This window comes from Staurois parvus, unplaced genomic scaffold (genome assembly GCF_062004578.1).
Source record: "Staurois parvus isolate SC_StPar_1 unplaced genomic scaffold, SC_StPar_1.0 ptg000189l, whole genome shotgun sequence".
NCBI classification, from domain to species: domain Eukaryota; kingdom Metazoa; phylum Chordata; class Amphibia; order Anura; family Ranidae; genus Staurois; species Staurois parvus.
The window spans coordinates 740,989-758,985 of NW_028317985.1; the positions used below are offsets into that span (position 1 = coordinate 740,989).

Sequence of the window (17,997 nt, forward strand, 5' to 3'; positions counted from 1 at the left end):
CTCCCCGGACCCTGCATTCACTATATCTGGTCTCCCCAGACCCTGCATTCACTATATCTGCTCTCCCAGGACCCTGCACTCACTATATCCAGTCTCCCCGGACCCTGCATTCAATATATCCGGTCTCCCTTTACCCTGCATTCACTATATCCGGTCTCCCTTTACCCTGCATTCACTATATCCGGTCTCCCAGGACCCTGCATTCACTATATCCGGTCTCCCCGGACCCTGCATTCACTATATCCGGTCTCCCCGGACCCTGCATTCAATATATCCGGTCTCCCTTTACCCTGTATTCACTATATCCGGTCTCCCAGGACCCTGCACTCACTATATCTGGTCTCCCCGGACCCTGCATTCACTATATCTGGTTTCCTAGGACCCTGCATTCACTATATCCAGTCTCTCACAGTACACACAACATGGAAATGCAATTATTTTAGTAAATATAAACTGCTAAATACCTTTTCTCATCACCAGTTAGAGAAGTCTTGTGAGTTCTATCAGTGTCAGGCGAAACACTGGTTACAGCTCGTAGAAGGAGTTTTATTTCTCCTGTAGGAGGATGCAGGACCCCTGACCTCTGTCTGGAGAGTACTGATTACTCTGTGTTGATCACATGCACTCTCCCAAGAGAAAAAAAAAATCTCTCTAGCAATGCACACCAAATTGAGCATGTACAGCTTGCCCCCAGCCTCTGTTCTATCAGGAGACATTAAGGAGACATTGGAAGAAGGGGAGGATCAGAGAAGAGAGGATCAAACATCCTTTTTACACAATGCTTTACTGCATATACAGACTGATTTTACTGTTGTGGGTTTAGTAACACTTTAAATGCAAGTGTAAAAACAGTTCCGCCAAAAACATGAATGTGAAACTCTATTGAAGAATGATGTTCTGTAAGCTCTCCAAAGTGTCCAGATTCCCACTGGGACATGTATTGCTTTTTAAGTCTTCAGCAATGGTCACCAAATCTTCTGCCACTGAGACCAGGATTCCATAAAACTGAAATAAAATAAAAAAGTATAATTGTGAGATTATGCTCAAATGGGAAAGCAGGCTATAGATAGATTGTACAAAGAGGAAAGTGAGAGAGAAAAGCAAGAGAGAGAGAAGCGAGAGAGAGAGAGAAGTGAGAGAGAGAAGAGAGAGAGAAGCGAGTGTGAGAGAAAAGCAGGAGAGAGAGAAGTGAGAGAGAAAGAGAGGAGAGAGAGAGAGAAGTGAGAGAGAAAGAGAGGAGAGAGAGAGAAGTGAGAGAGAAAGAGAGGAGAGAGAGAGAAGCAAGAGAGAAAGAGAGGAGAGAGAGAAAAGCAAGAGAGAGAAGCGAGTGTGAGAGACAGAGAAGTGAGAGAGAAGCAAGAGAGAAGAGAGAGAGAAGCGAGTGTGAGAGAAAAGCAAGAGAGAGAGAGAGAGAGAAGTGAGAGAGAAAGAGAGGAGAGAGAGAGAAGTGAGAGAGAAAGAGAGGAGAGAGAGAGGTGAGAGAGAAAGAGAGGAGAGAGAGAAGTGAGAGAGAAAGAGAGGAGAGAGAGAGAGAGAGAAGTGAGAGAGAAAGAGAGGAGAGAGAGAGAGAAGTGAGAGAGAAAGAGAGGAGAGAGAGAGAAGTGAGAGAGAAAGAGAGGAGAGAGAAAGAGAGAAGTGAGAGAAAGAGAGAGAGAGAGAGAAGCAAGAGAGAGAGGAGGGAGAAAGAGAGAAGCGAGAGAAAGAAAGAGAGAGAAAAAGCGAGATAGAGGGAGATAGAAGGGAGAGAGAGAGAGAAGGGGGAGAGAGAAGGGAGGGGGAGAACGAGAAGGGAGAGAGAGGGAGAAGGGAGAGAGAGAAGCAAGAGAGAGAAGCGAGAGAGAGAATGGAGAGAAGCAAGAGAGAGAGAAGAGAGAGAAGCGAGAAAGAGAGAAGCACGCAAGGGAGAGAGAGAGAGCAGGATAGAAAGAGAGAGAGTGGAGAGAAGAGAGACGTGAGATAGAAAGAGAGAAGCGAGAGAGAGAGCGAGAATTGAGACAGAAAGAGAGAGAGAAGAGAGAGAGAAGCAAGAGAGATAGAGAGAGAACACAGAGAGAGAGAGTGAGAAAGAACAGAGAGCAAATAAAAGGACAGAAAAGGAGAGGAGACAACAAGAGAAACAAGAGGAGAACAGATGAGGAGAATAAAGGAGAGGACAGTAAAGAAGAGGTGAAAAGAGACAAGAAGAGAGAGGAAAAGGAGAAATGAGAAGAGTAAAGGAGAATTGAACAAAGAAGTAGTGAAAAGCGAAGGCAAGGCAAAGAAAGGGAAGGGAAGGCAAAGACAAGACAAGGTAAAGGCAAGTGAAGAGAGAAGACTTTTTGAAAAAGTGTAATTATTGGGAGCCATTTTTTTTTCTTTCAGATGGTGCCAACCTTCCTTCACATTAGCTGCAATCATTATTATAAAGGTTTCTTTAACAAAATACTGACTGTATATATCATAGCAATGAATTGTATTCAACATTCATCTTAACCTGTGACAGCTGTGGGAACAAATGTAAAGACCTGATGCATGCAGAGACCAAGATCTAGTACTAGTGTTAAAGTAAGGCTAAAGGTAAAAATAACAAAATAAAATGTATCGATCTTTTAATCATAAGGTTAATTCCTGGTGATCCTTTCAGTAATATCTACTTTGCCAAAAGGTTAACAACACTAATGCTGCAGCATGGAAATCACTGTAGAGATGTCATCCTATGCAGGTGCTCATATAAGTTGTAGAGGAAGGGTATCACCATCATCACCGCTGATATCCTTCCTATGAAGTGTGGGTCAGAAGCAGGGCACACCAAGCTCCACCCACTTACTTTGTGGCTGACAGCAAAAGCGCCATCCACATCGCCCAAGTTTAGAGATACCATGGATGCATCGCCTAAAGCCTCATGAGCCTCACTGATTTACGGCACCGTTAGATACCTCCTTCCTGTTTCTGCTGCAAGGAGATTTCCTCATCGTCCATTATGACCTCACAGGGTAAAAGGACAAGCGAAGAGCTCCAAGAACAAGGTAAGAAACAAAAATAGGACCCATGGCCATATCCAAAGCCAAAATATGTAAAGAGTATGGAAAGGCTATAAACTGATCATATATTTTATTTTTTATTTGTGATTTCCCTTCCCTTCCTGTCTTGTAGACTCAACAGTAAGGAAATCTCTCCAAGGATGTGGAAATGCCCTCTTCAAAAGTTGTTATCACAATAAGTGTCCCCAACTGTTCCTGTTCTGGTGACAACCCAAAAGTTTGGATTTTCCCATCATTTTCAGTCTCGATGACAATGTCATCAGGACAAATAGAGTAGGTTACTCTCCCCAATGTGAACATTGACAGCAATGAAAACCTCCAAGAGTCTCTTCCCTCTTAGCATTTTGGATTTAGATTTACTTTAAATCAAAATCTCATACAAGGTTTAAACTGTAAGTTCACCTTTTCACCCCCTCGTCCCTGCAGTACCTACCTCTGTAGGTGGTAAGCTATCAGTGCCCACACAGCCAGTGTAGCGGTCAGAGTATCTGAAATCCCTGCTCTGCTTCCCCTTCCTTCTGTAGGGCTTCAGGGACAGATCAGAGCAATTTTGACTAGTCACATGCTGGCACATGAACGCTTTGACCAACTAAAATCACTCTGATCCAGGGGCGGACTGACAACTCATGGGGCCCCCGGGCAATAGGTGATCATGGGGCCCCTGTGTCCTTGCCCAAACTCAAAAAAGCCTATGAAAAAGGTACCAGGGGTATCTCATGGGGCCCCCTACTGACCCCGGGCCCTCGGGCAGTGCCCGAGTTTCCAAATGGTCAGACCGCCTTTGGACCCAGTGATTGTAAATGCCCCCCCCCCCCAGCTTTCTTGGCCCCCACTCCCTTTGAGTGCCCCCATAGCAAGCCGCTTGCTATAGGGCGAGGGTCAGCAACCAGTAGATCTTGGCCAGGTGTCTGGTAGATCACGGTCAGGGCTTACTGACATGCCAATCCTAGAGCATCAAACAGAATGCAGTGCAGAGGGACTACTTGTAAAGCTGGAGCTGTAGTAGGGAGCAAGATCTGCATAAGCCTCCTCTGTAGTGCCGGCTTCTATGGTTGGTGGGTGTAGCATCAGCCAAGCATGACCCATTCAAGTGAATGAATGGTCAGTCCGCCCCTGCTCTGCTCCACCCTGGAGTAGACTTTCTTTTTGAAAAATGTTAATTATTGGGAGTAAGTTTTTTCTTTCAGATGGTGCCAACCTTCCTCTACATTATCTGCGATCCTTTTTATAAAGGCTTCTTTAAAAAAAATACAGACTGTATATGCCATAGCAATGAATTGTATTCAACATTCTAAAGAAAGAAGAGGAAGGAGAGCAGGGATTTCAAATCCCTGGACTGCTATACAAGTTGCATGGGTACTCACAGCTCATCACCCACTGAGGTAAGTACAGTGGGTACCAGGGGTGCGGGGAGGGTATAGGGTGTTAGTCCACCTTTTAATTTTTTTTCTAAAAAAGGTGACCTTACATTTTAATATGTAAATGTAGTTTTAACAGTCATTTTCAATCTTTCAAAACCTGCAGCTTTCATGAAACTAATATCTGGTGATCTTGCCCAGAAGGTCCTTGTTCAGAAACTTCCTGATATAGGGTGACAACTGGGACTCCCAAACATACTCCTGTATTGTCACTCTTTCACATGCCAACAGACACACACATTGCCCAGGCATGGTCTACCAATACTGCTATCAGGATGCTTGTCAAGAGCAGGGGCTGACTGACCATATGGAAACTCGAGCACTGCCCGAGGGCCCGGGGTCAGTAGGAGGCCCCATGAGATGCCCCTGGTACCTTTTTCATAGGCTTTTTTGAGTTTGGGCAAGGACACAGGGGCCCCACGATCCCCTATTGCCCGGGGGGCCCCATGAGTTGTCAGTCCGCCCCTGGTCAAGAGTAATGTTGTACAGTCACCAGTAGAGTGAGTGCATGTAGGGAGGAAGTGGCTGAAAGACGATGGAGAAGACCAGAAGCACGTAGGATAAAAAAAAAAAGTTGAAAACAGAATTTAATAAAAAAAAGAAAAAACATGGGATTATTTATGTTTCACAGTGCTATAGCAAACAAAATTGTATCCCATTAGGGTTTAGGTCTACATTTTGTGGTTACAAGACACCTAACTGATTGGAGTAATGTAAACAGTTAATACACAGTCCCTCACTCATATGGCTCTAATGCTAAGATGGGGCTCACAGCTGCCACAGGCATGTGCTCGGGCCCTGGTGTCCAATTAGTTCAGTCTCAGGATGTGAGACGTCAGCCCAGGCTGCTGGTGTATGGACTTGTCTTTCTAGAATATAGGTCCCACAGGAACTCCTTGTGGACATACTGTAAGCTTAATCAATGTACAGAGCAAGTCCCCGGTTTCCTTCTGAGGCCAGCACATCTTGGCCTTCCCTAAAGTCTAATAATCTATACGATCTCCTTCCAAGAACATTCTTTTTATACCTCCATGTCCTGACTCTGCCTGGATTCGCTCTGAAACACTTGCTGCTAACGAAGGGATAAAGTGTTGCCTCGTAGAAAACAGAGGTCTTTTATAAAAGCTACGTCTTCCTAAAATTGAAGGATACGTACTCGGCGGCAAACACCTTCATTTACAGTAAAGGCACACTGCACATAAAATGTTATTATTTGATTCATGTCAAAATGGTTTCATGGATACACAGAAAAATTAAAGTTTATAGTATCGGAACACGGATGTCTAAGTCCAGTCCAATGCCTCTTTTTTAAAGTTTTGGATAGGGTGGGAAGACTTCAGATTCATTTCATATCATAGACCCACCCTCCCAGGGGTGGACTGACCATTTGGAAATTCGGGCACTGCCCGAGGGCCCGCGGTCAGTAGGGGGCCCCATGAGATGCCCCTGGTACCTTTTTCATAGGCTTTTTGAGTTTGGGCAAGGACACAGGGGCCCCATGATCCCCTATTGCCCGTGGGCCCCATGAGTTGTAAGTCTGCCCCTGCACCCTCCCCATATTCTAAATGCAAATAATGAGGTTCAGTCCTATTGTTGTGGACTGACTGCCAAAGCCCGGCCACTTGTAGAGTTTCTGTTACTCCAGCCATTGTCATTGACACTTCTGTTCTACTTGCGTCTTAATTGAACCAACCAAATAATATAATTGAAGTCATTCTTTCAATTCGCTGACAAATTCATGCAGACTCCACCTCCGCAACATCTCCAAAATACGCACGTTCCTAACCACAGAAACTACAAAGCAACTCATTCACTCCCTTATCATCTCCCAACTTGACTATTGCAACTCCCTCCTCGCCGGCCTACCCCAACACAGGCTATCCCCGCTTCAGTCTATCCTGAATTCTGCGGCCAGACTCATCCACCTTACCAACCGCTCCATATCTGCCACCCCCTTCTGCCAATCCCTCCACTGGCTTCCGATTGCCCAACGAATAAAATTCACTGCCCCAAACTACATCACCGACCTGATATCCATCTACTACCCAAAACTCACTCTCTGCTCCTCACAAGACCTCCTTCTCTCCAGCTCCCCGGTCTCCTCCTCCCATGCCTGTCTCCAGGACTTCTCCAGGGCTTTCCCCATGCTCTTGAACTCACTACCCAAATCCATCAGCCTGTCACCTTCCCTCACCTTCAGGCGCACCCTGAAAACCCATCTTCAGAGAAGCCTACCCTGCCCTAATTTGCTGATCTCCTCCGCTCTTCCCACCACTCCATCCCCAACAGCTATTTCCTCCTGTACTACTCTCCCCTCCCTCCTAGATTGTAAGCTCCAAGGAACAGGGCCCTTGAACCCCTCATGTATTGTATTGTTACTGTACTGTCTCGTATATTGACTCCCATTGTAATGTACAATGCTGAGCAAACCGTTGGCGCTATTTAAATACTGTATAATAATAATAAAGCCTCAACTTATACAGTCAAACCCTGCCCACTCATCAGCCCCCTATCTGATGGAAGTACCTGTATGAAAGTTCTCTCATTGGGCAAGGACATGATGGGTATCCAGGACTAGCCTCAAAGCTGGGCAAGTCAAGCCCTAGATTAAGTAATACCAAAAGCAAAGCTGGACACGAGAGGCATTGCTGGTTAAATGTTAATGGCAGACTCCTTGTGTTACCTTTTCTTGGGCAGGCTGTTTAAATTTAAAGGTCACAAATGCAGATTGCCTTCTGAAAAAGCTACCTAACCAAATGGTTTCAATGCCTTTAGAGTCCCGGACCAGTTATAGTAAACCTAAATCCTAACTGGATGACATTCTGTTTGTCAAAGCACTGTGCATCATAACAATTGCCATTTTTTTCCCCCTAAAAAAATGGTTTACACCTTTTTTCCCACCTTTTTTCATCTCAGCATTGCTCATCTCCTTCAGCCTCTTCCAGCCATTTCTTGTCAACATGCATTGGCTGCAACATCAGCTGAACATTATTGCTTTTGACCAGCTTCCTGATAATAATGTTGAACCAAGTATGTGCAATGCATGTTGGCACAGCTCCACTTGGTCTTCATCATGGGGCATATGTGACAGGTTGACAACACAGGAGCAAATATGAAAGACAGTTGTCACTGCATAGCAGGAAATGCCTGAACAAGGACCTTCGTGGCAGCAGGTGTTGTTTTAAAGGCTCCATGTACACTGCAGCTGCTAAAGTGACGTTCAGGAGCTGTTCAGCATGTTTTTCAGCAGCCCCTGAACTCTCCCTAATGTTTTCCTGTGTCCATGTACACACAGTTGTTTGCAGTTGTTTACAGGCAGTTGAGTTTACAGTTGTTTTTTTGAATGCACCAAACTTGCTTGTAAACGCGGTTAATCGCATTTACAAACGTTTGCGTTTATAAGCGTTTTTTAACTGTTTCATATCAGAAATGCATGCAAAGTGTTTTCCATGTATTCAAATGGACCCGGTACACCAGTGCAGTCAGTTTTAGGTTTTGCGTGAAGGAAAAAATGGTAGAACGTGCTGCATTATGCTCATGATGGGATCCATAGTGAATACAACCAGAAAAGACAGGTCATCTCCACACATACTGCTCTCTCTGCTTCTGCTCTCTCTCCTTCTCTCAAAATGTCTGAAATAATTAATTATTTACTCTTCTTCAGTGCATTCTGGGCATTTGGGAAAGTCTTCTAAATGCAAATGCGTATAAACGCGGTATGCAAACGCGGCTAAACTGATGTTTTGTAACCTACGTTTTCCAAGCAGTCAGTTTCCATCATTCAGAAGAGTTTTCCAAACACCTCGTGTACATGAGCCCTAATGGTGGATATCTTAAAAGATTGAAAATCACTTATGAAATCACAATACCATGTAAAGCATATATGAGAGTGGGTTTACATCAACTTTAGCAGAACTTTTGACTTTGATGGCTGAAAGCTTATTCCAGGTCTGTGACTGGACAATCAGCCAAGTTGCTCTTTCCAAATGAGGTCAGCAATGGCAGCCCACATAAAATTAAAGTGGAACTAAACCCTCCTGTCTTCACAGTCAAGGAAGCTGCCATCTTGGACTCTGTTTGATCTGCAGTTACCATGGTGCTGCACATTATTTATTTCAGGTACTTACTGTATATAGCGCCATCCATTTATGCAGCGCTTTTTTACACATATATATATTGTACATTCACATCAGTCCCTAACCCTCATGTGATGAGTTATGACACCAGCCGTTTGATGGTTTGTCAGCTTGGTTTAGAACACGAGCAACTGTTACACTTATCATTCACAGTGTAACCAATCTGGGAAACAGCTATATTGATGGGTTTAGTTCCACTGGAAACTGGTGGTTTAGTTCCACTTTAGGGTGGCTCACAGGTTCACTTTAAACGAGCTTCAGTGAAATGCATGGCTGAACAAAAAGGTGCATTTCATATTAGCCTGCGATTCTATTTTCACTGGTAGGACTGTGGACATCCATTCACACACCTCAGTGTACAGGCTCTCCTGATACTTCTCTTGTATAATTGGATCTATTTGGCAGAGACGGGACTGTGGAGGAGACAAGTCCAGGCTTTCTCCGGATGACACCAGCTCCTTGTTCTCTCCAGAGAGGCCTGTCGTCTTTGAGGATTTCTTGTCTTCCTTGCCCTTCACCTTCCTGCTGCTAGGACGGTCCTGGATAAAATATAAAGAAAGAAAAATCCTTCAATTTAAATGCACTCAACTTTTCAGCCAAAAAAGTGACAGAAACTGCTGATGCATCACATGTGCTTATCCGTGTCAATGAAGTAAATGCTTATTTTACATTATATCTAATCTTATACATTTAATAGCAGTCGGGATTAGCTAATTGCACGATTTTGGTATCATATGGGGGGATTGAAATAAATCTGGCCTGGCATAAAACATTTCAAATATAACAGTGCTTAAGTGCAGTGACCTTGTGGTAAAAACTATCCATTTCACTGCGAAACCTCAAAGGATCGTAAGACCAAGGGGTACGTGGATATTCAGCATTCACCGAAATTAGATGAAATCAACCCTAAACAATATCCTTTTTCTCCAAAAATAATCCATACGTATCAAAAACTTAAAGTCTCTGTAATCTATTTTTCTTTAAATTGTTTCTTACTTTGTTTTTCTGCCTCCTTGAAACATTATCCATGAGCTCCCAAACCTTTCCTTTTCTCATTAATTTATGTGTTTTGGGATATATACACTATATATCCCATAGTCCATCTTGGGAGTGAGCAGTAGAGGGTGGCTATGTTCCTACATACAGTTGGACCATGAAGAATGAACATTGCCACCCAAGGGCCACTGCCCCTGATGATGTCTACTATGATGGAATGCGTTGGGGTGGGGCCAGCGGAAGTGATGCCATAACTTACAGTGATACTGGAAGTATCGGATACTCATGTTATATGCTATATTATATGCAATGCTGCCTGTGGGGCTAGCTTGCTTTGTGAGTTTGTACTTTTAACTTTTTTTTAATGAATTTCATGATCAGCTTTTATTATACTGTGAGTGTTTCCCCTCATGTGTCTTCATCATTGGGTACTGTTGGAGTGTTCTGTTATTTAGCACACATGATGATCCTGGAGGCTGCTTGTATCATGAGAGCTTTATTTTATTTATTTATTTATTTCAGGTACTTATATAGAGCCAACAATTTACGCAGCAGTTTACATATATTGTACATTCACATCTGTCCCTGCCCTCAAGGGGTGTACAATCTAAGGTCCCTAACTCACATTCATATATACACATACTAGGGACAATTTAGACAGGAGCCAGTTAAGCTACCAGCATGTCTTTGGGGCATGGGAGGAAATCAGAGTACCCAGAGGAAACCCGCACAGGTGCAAGGAGAAGATGAAAACTCCAGGCAGGTGGTGAGGTGGTTGGGATTCGAACCAATGACCCTAATGCTGCCAGGCAGAAGTGCTAACCACTTATCCATTGTGCTTTATCACCATTCCTTATGAGGAGGCCATATATAGTCCATAAGGTACAGTTGTGTCCAAAATTATTCAACCCCCACTGAAATTGAGTGTTTTGGCCAGTTTGACATTGCTTTTGATCATTCAGTCATCTTGCTTACATTTACATTAAAGAGGCACTTGTAGGTCAGACAAATATAACATAACAGTTATAATGAAATAACCACAAATGTCTTTTCTGTGCTCACAGCATTATCAGTTTTATTCAACCCCCAAGTGACATTCAATCTTAGTACTTAGTACAGCATCCTTTTACAGTTATAACAGCTTTTAAACGTGAAGCATAGCTTGACACAAGTGTCTTGCAGCGATCTACGGGTATCTTCGCCCATTCTTCATGGGCAAAGGCCTCCAGTTCAGTCACATTCTTAGGCTTGCGCACTGCAACTGCTTTCTTTAAGTCCCACCAGAGGTTCTCAATCGGATTTAAGTCTGGTGACTGCGATGGCCACTCCAAAATGTTCCAGCCTTTCCTCTGCAACCATGCTCTAGTGGACTTGGAGGTATGCTTGGGATCATTGTCCTGTTGAAAGGTCCAACGTCTCCCAAGCCTCAGGTGTGTGACGGACTGCATCACGTTTCCATCCAATATCTCCTGGTACTGAAGAGAATTCATGGTACCTTGCACACGCTGAAGCTTCCCTGTACCTGCAGAAGCAAAACAGCCCCAAAGCATGATTGACCCTCCACCATGCTTCACAGTAGGCAAGGTGTTCTTTTCATCATAGGCCTTGTTCTTCCTCCTCCAAACATAGCGTTGATCCATGGGCCCAAACAGTTCTAATTTTGTTTCATCAGTCCACAGAACACTATCCCACAACTTTTGTGGTTTGTCCACATGGCTTTTGGCATACTGCAGTCGACTCTTCTTATTCTTTGGAGACAGCAAGGGGGTACGCCTGGGAGTTCTGGCACGGAGGCCTTCATTACGCAGTGTGCGTCTTATTGTCTGGGCTGAAACTTCTGTACCCACATCTGACAAATCTTTTCTCAGTTCCTCAGCAGTCACACGGGGACTTCTCTCCACTCTACGCTTCAGGTAGCGCACAGCAGTCGAAGTCAGCATCTTCTTTCTGCCACGACCAGGTAGCGTTTCAACAGTGCCCTTTGCCTTGAATTTGCGAATGATGCTTCCTAAGGTGTCTCTTGGTATGTTTAACATCTTTGCAATCTTCTTATAGCCATTGCCCTTCCTGTGAAGAGAAATCACCTCTTCTCTTGTCTTCCTGGACCATTCTCTTGCCTTCACCATGTTTGTAACCACACCAGTAAATGTCTAGAAGGAGCTGAGTATCACAGTCATTTTAAAGCTGCCTAATTGGTGCTTATTATGCTTGATTGCTGCTCGGTGACATCCACAGGTGTTTTCAATACCTGATGGAAAGCACCTGTATGAACCTCTGTTCTTCAGAGTGGTAGTCTTTAAGGGGTTGAATAATTGTGGCAATGAAGAAACCACATAAGAACCATTTACTACTGTATTACATAAACAATTGATGTCATTTTAGTTGCATTTGGGTAGTTACAACGTCCTTGTAGGATTTGATTCTGAATACAATTCCAAATGTACACTATAGTCCCTAAACCCCTTTACAGCATTGGGGGTTGAATAATTTTGGACACAACTGTACATCTACATGCACTGAAGTGATTTTGGAAGGGTTTTCCTTTTCTCCTTTGTCAGTGGATAGACACTGGCTCAGGCTTTGTCTGTTCTGTTGCTGCAGTGATACTATATGCTGGCATTTGAATTCACATATTTACATTTGGATTTGTGGAGTGGATGGACACTTTAGACTAATATTATTGTCACTATTTATGTTTGTGGTGTTTCAACACCTCCCTTTTACGCAGACACTTGTGTTATATTTCTTTTGATATTTATTATGAATATTGTTAAGTTAGCGCTACACTCTTTATATATTTATTTATTTCAGGTACGTATCCAGCGCCGTCAATTTTACGCAGCGCTTTACACATATATATTGTACATTCACATCAGTCCCTAACCCTCAAGGGGTGTACAATCTAAGGTATATATACAGCGGGACCATGAAGGATGGATCCAGCCATCCTCTTCCACCTTTGTTAAGTTGGCACTCTGCAAACACTACAAATGTCTACAAAGATGGATGGAAATTTGGACAGTTAAGCAGGGGCTGGCCGAATTCGATGTATGCGTGGCCTGTCAACAGAAGTATGTCATCAACAATGTATCCCTGGTCAACAGAAGTCAGTCATTATACTGACTTCCCTTGAATGGAAATGTTGGAAAACTTTGGACAATGAGCGGCTGCAGCCATTGATCAGTATATTGAAAGCGGAGAGTCTCACTACCGGAATACAATGTCCCGGCAGTCGAATTTCCTCCATTCACCATGCTTTTATGGATGGAGGGAGCCACTGTTTTTTGGTTTATTTTTTTTGTTCAGCTGACTGCTGAGATGAGGGGGAGAGACAAGCTTCTCCACAGCCAAATGGAGCACCCGCAGAATCTGGCGGAGGAGTTCTGTCATCCTCTCTGCTACCGACTGCTGAGATAAGGTGGGAGTGGAGATGAGGGGGGCGCCACAGCTGCAGGAGAGGGGTGAGGGCTACATGAAATGGCTGGCAGGTCAGATTCGGCCCATGGGTCTTGTTTGACACAAGTGCTTTACAATATCTGTACTATAAACTAAGGGTTCTGGATGTACAGTGGGATAAATGGCAGACAAATTAGATTTGAAAGGATCCACCTACTATCCTAAAATGAGGAATCAACCCATATATTTGGGCAATTTATCATTATATAATTGTAATTTATCATTATATAATTTGTCTCATGTTCTGTCCCCCTTGCTACTGTACAGCGCTGAGCATACCCTTTGGCGCTATATAAATACTGTATAATAATAATATAATTAATAATGAGACATGTGGAAACATTGTTTTAGCCCAGGTCCACACTGATGCTGTGCGGAAAAAGCAATTCTTGTGCATTTCCTGCACCACATAGCAATCACATTGTGTTCATGCGGTCTGCTGCGGGTGTCAGTGTTAAGGTAATTACACCCCAAAAGCAGGTTGCAAAATGCAGTGCGTCTTCCTAAATCGGATCGCATAGGTATGAACGTACATTCAATCTGATTCCAGTGCGGCAAACAAAAAGGTGCTTACATCGTTTAAGTGCGGATGCGGTGAGATTTGAGTCATACAAAATAAATGGGCTCAAATCGCACCACACAGAATCGCATGTGATTTGCACAGAATCGCATGTGATTTGCACAGGAATGCGATGCAATTCCTGTACGAATCACATGCGGTTCCACAGTGTGAACCGGGGCTTAAGAAGGCTTTAGTGTGCTTCATACTGATTCAGTGGAGGTCTTCTTTGTTCCTTTTGGCCCATCAGCTTATACCTTCTGGTTGTGCTCTGCTATAAATCCAAAACATGTCTTGACACGAGTTTGAAGTTGTATACACTAATAATGTAACAATATACCTCCTTTTCCAATCTATCCTTTATTCCTTGTTTTCCACCTTTTTTCTCTTCTCTTTCCCTTCCTCCGGGTGTTCTTTTATCGTCTTTTGTCACTCCTGCTTTCTTCTCATCTTTTCCTGCCTTCCCACGTTTCTGATCCACCACTAGAACAAGACGAGAAGTTTTATAATACAGGAAATAGGATTTTTCTTCTGTTTGAAACACGGCAATAACTTATATCAAGGCAAGCCAAGAGAAGATTGCGTAAATCCCTTCAAGGGATTCACCTTCAATTACAGGGAAGATCTTAGGTGACTAATGCAGCACACATACATTGGTCATTTGAAGCCTCTGATTCCTCTTCATATTGTAAATTGAGGTGGTGACCTGAAAAGATTTGACTTACTCATTTTGCTTGAATAACATTGTTCTCTTTAAAGTAAAAGACCACTTTTTTTTTTTCTTTTTTTTTACATAGTGTGGAAGTGTTAAAACCCCAGTCAGGTTTTGTTGCCCAGGTCCCTGAAAAGATTTCTCCTCTCTATGTTCACTGGTCATGAAGACAGAGATTGATGGGAAATTTAAAGTTCTGCAGTTGTCACCGAATCAGAGTAAAGGGGAAACCCTTAAATGGTAACAGCTGATTGCTCCTCACTTTGAAGAGATCACTTCCTGCTGTCTCTGGGACAGGAAATGAAGGGAAATTTCTCCAATTCAATACAGATAGCGAAAAAAAAAAAAAATCTAACAGGGGTTTTAAACAGGTTTGGCTGTGAAAATACTTTAAAGCAAACCTTTATTTTGCCCATTCTGGATAATTTAGCCCTCCCAGCAGTTTTCACTTTAGTTTCCGTCTCTCCCAGCAACTGAGCAGAGCAGAAGGACATGGAAAAGAAGATTCCTATATTCAGCTGGGGAGGAGGTATTAAAGTGAACATGTTCCTTTCACCTGTACAGGGAATCACAGCTTCACTTTAATGCAGAACTCCAGCCAAAAATATAAATAAAAAAAGTAATTAACACAAAATAAAGAGAAAATAATAAAACCGCAAACTTTGGTACAATACTCACCTTTTATCTAGAGAAGTCCTTGCAATGCTTCCTTTGTTTCACTAGATACCTTCAGCCTTCCAAGCCATTTATTGCCATTTGTCTGAGCCCAAGCCATCATTAACAGGTCCTAAGTCTGTGACTTGACAGTGAAATGAGAAGCACTGACTGGCTATTTGTGCTGCGCCTCTCTCTCCCAGTCTGAGCTCAGCTGTACAGGGACTGCGAATAGTTGATACCAGAACATATTCAGGTACTCACATAGTTACATTTAAAAAATGCTTTTAATAAAGCAATAATGCTTACAAAGCTGCATTACTGTGTGTATTCTATAGCTTCCTGGACTTGAGTTTGGTTTTAAATCTGAACTTCAGGTATGATCCTTATTGCATATTTATATTCGTTCAGCTTGGACCAATGTAGGTATGCATATCTCATACCTGAGGGGCCACAGGGGAAGCTGGCAACCACTGTAATAGTCAGCACTACTACAGATATATCCTCAATCTTCCAGGTCATGTGCCAGATGGCTTCTCCTCTGAATACATTTTTATTTCAGTAAATACAAGGCATTCTCAGATTGGACAATCATCACCCTTTCTCTCCACCACACCCAATCAGAGAAAGCCTTGAATTAAAAAATGCTACTGGTTTTCAAAATGCCAAATACTTGACTGAGTCTGTAGATCTCATGCAACTATGAACCCCATTACTGGCACTATGGGGGAGAGATTTAATAAAACTAGACCACACAGAACCTGGTGCAGTTGTGCATGGTAGCCAATCAGCTTCTAGCTTCAGCTTGTTCAATTAAGCTTTGACAAAAAAATGGAAGTGGATTGGTTTCTATGCAGAGCTGTACCAGATTTTGCTTCATGCAGTTTTAGTAAATAACCGCCCATATATCAATTAATGTATGATATAGGTAAGTAAGTGGCATTTTGCAGAGTAGAGAAGGAACTGGTCAGAGAGGGAATACTTTGATGCAGTTGGCAATCTTGGACATTTATCCCAATTTCCATTTTTATACAGTGTGGTGCTTTATGAAACCCTGTAAACAAAAAGAGTAAACTGTGAAATCACAGAACACTAAAAAGCATACAAGGGTACGAAACTTGGTCCAACCTCCAAAAAGAAAGAGCCTCAATCCCTGAACTCCCTGGGGTACAAGGTTCCTGTCAGGGGCAAGGTACTCTGGTTTACCTAGGTCGAAGCCAGGTGTACCCTGCCATTAAGGACCTTCAGAAGCTGGTCCTCCAAGCACGTGATGGGGATTCTCCTGGAATGAGATCCAAGGTTGGGGAAATAAAAAAGTCCCAAAGGCCATAGATCCTCTCCCTGACATCAGGGCAGGCCTCCAAAAAACCTTCACCTCTCTTTGCAAAAAAAACACACATGCAGGGTAGGTGCCTCTGATAAATAAGTACAATAAATAAAAATGGCATGTGGGTTGCGAGGTCTTACAGTCTGTATAAAACTAAACTAGGCTTCTACAAGAAGCTTGTTCAAAGTGATGTGACCCAGTGCTGGTGAAACCTCAGTACTTGGAACAACTAACAGAGACACCATCATTGCAACCAAAGTAGACCACCATATAAAACTAAACCCTCGCACAAAGTAGGCACCTCCCAACACAAACAGCGAGATCTGTTGTATATCAAGACAAAAAGGAGGACAGAGCACATTGTCCTTGTAAAGTATGTAATAGTTTTTTCAATATTGCTCTCAAAGGTGCATTTATCAATTGTCTATAAAATCCACAGCGGGCTGAACACCAATAACCTCAGGCCAATCACAGAATGGTCATTAAAACCCAATCGGCGATCACAGCTAGTAAATCATAATAGAGCTTAATGTGTTTTCAGGGCCCCCGAAAATGCATTAAGCTCTATTAAGATTGAGCTACTCAACCTATTGTGGATTTTACAAGTGATTGATTACTGTACTTTTGTGAGGACCTTTTAATAGCAGTTTTAAATAAACCAATGCATGTTTCAGGAGGACAAGGTGCTTTGTCCTTTTGTCTCATGTACTGTAATATATGCAAACCAAGAATCCCTGTTTTGGATTCTCTATCCTGCCTGGAAAAAGTCACACAATGATCATATACAAACGCAGATGCAGCCATGGTGTGATGGGAATTTTCCTCACATCAGAGAGTGTGATGGCACATTAGTGTGGATTTTCACTTTTAGAATAAAAGTTATACTTACACGGTTATTAAACCCAACTGAGAAAACAAACAATTTTGTAGCCAAAATTTTCTTTCACACAGGCGTAATGAACCATACACCCATGTGAAGAGCTGTGTTCATCCACGTGAGATGCAAAGGTGTTCTTGCAGCCCCATGCAGGCAGCCTGTTGAAATGAATGATAGATGGCTGGCTGCACAGTCTTACATGGGTGTCCTAGTGCAACTCTCCAAGAAAAGGGACTCACCGATATCCAGTATCAGTGTGCTTCAGCTGAGGCTCCTGCAATAACTACAAATAGACTGCATGTAAAAGCCGGCACTCGTCCAAAGGCTGTACAATCCTCTTCATTAGATCACAGGGTAGGATTCACAGATAAAAACAGACTGACACGTTTCAGCCAAAAAGGGCTTTAGTCATAGCCAGGCTATAGCTAACCATAGCCATGACTAAAGCCATTCTTGTGAATCTTACCCGGTGTACTAATAAAGAGAAATGTATAGCCTGTGGACGAGTGCTGGCTTTTATATACAGATCAGAATGCAGTCTGTCCATGTTTTGATCTATGCATTAGACCCACATGGATGCACACTTTGGGATGCGCTGTGAGACCCATGCAGCTGGCCACCTGTCTGATGCTGTGATCCTTCTATGCTCAGCCATTCATTTCTGGGTACCTTCTGTTTCACATAAAGTTGAATGTCATCCAAAAAGGGATGTTCCTCCTGTTTGCATCCTCCCCACCCCTTCTCCTGTAACAATTGGCACTTTTTGGGAGGGGTAGAGCGGGTACCTGGTTTTGACAGGTACCCACTCACACTTCCGGTCGGATTGCCCAGCGATCTGAAAG

General features: G+C 43.1%; 1 protein-coding gene across 1 annotated transcript in view; it reads right to left on the reverse strand.

Moving 5' to 3' along the window:
• Positions 1-765: 765 nt before the first annotated feature.
• MYCBPAP (MYCBP associated protein) overlaps positions 766-17,997 on the reverse strand; it is a 104,187-nt gene continuing 86,955 nt past the window's right edge. The window contains exons 17-19 of the mRNA XM_089677594.1: positions 13,926-14,068; positions 8,925-9,113; positions 766-1,005 (exon numbers count right to left, since the gene is read on the reverse strand). Coding sequence (XP_089533720.1) covers positions 880-1,005; positions 8,925-9,113; positions 13,926-14,068 — 458 coding nt within the window. The 3' untranslated portion in view covers positions 766-879. The remainder of the gene's footprint in view (positions 1,006-8,924; positions 9,114-13,925; positions 14,069-17,997) is intronic.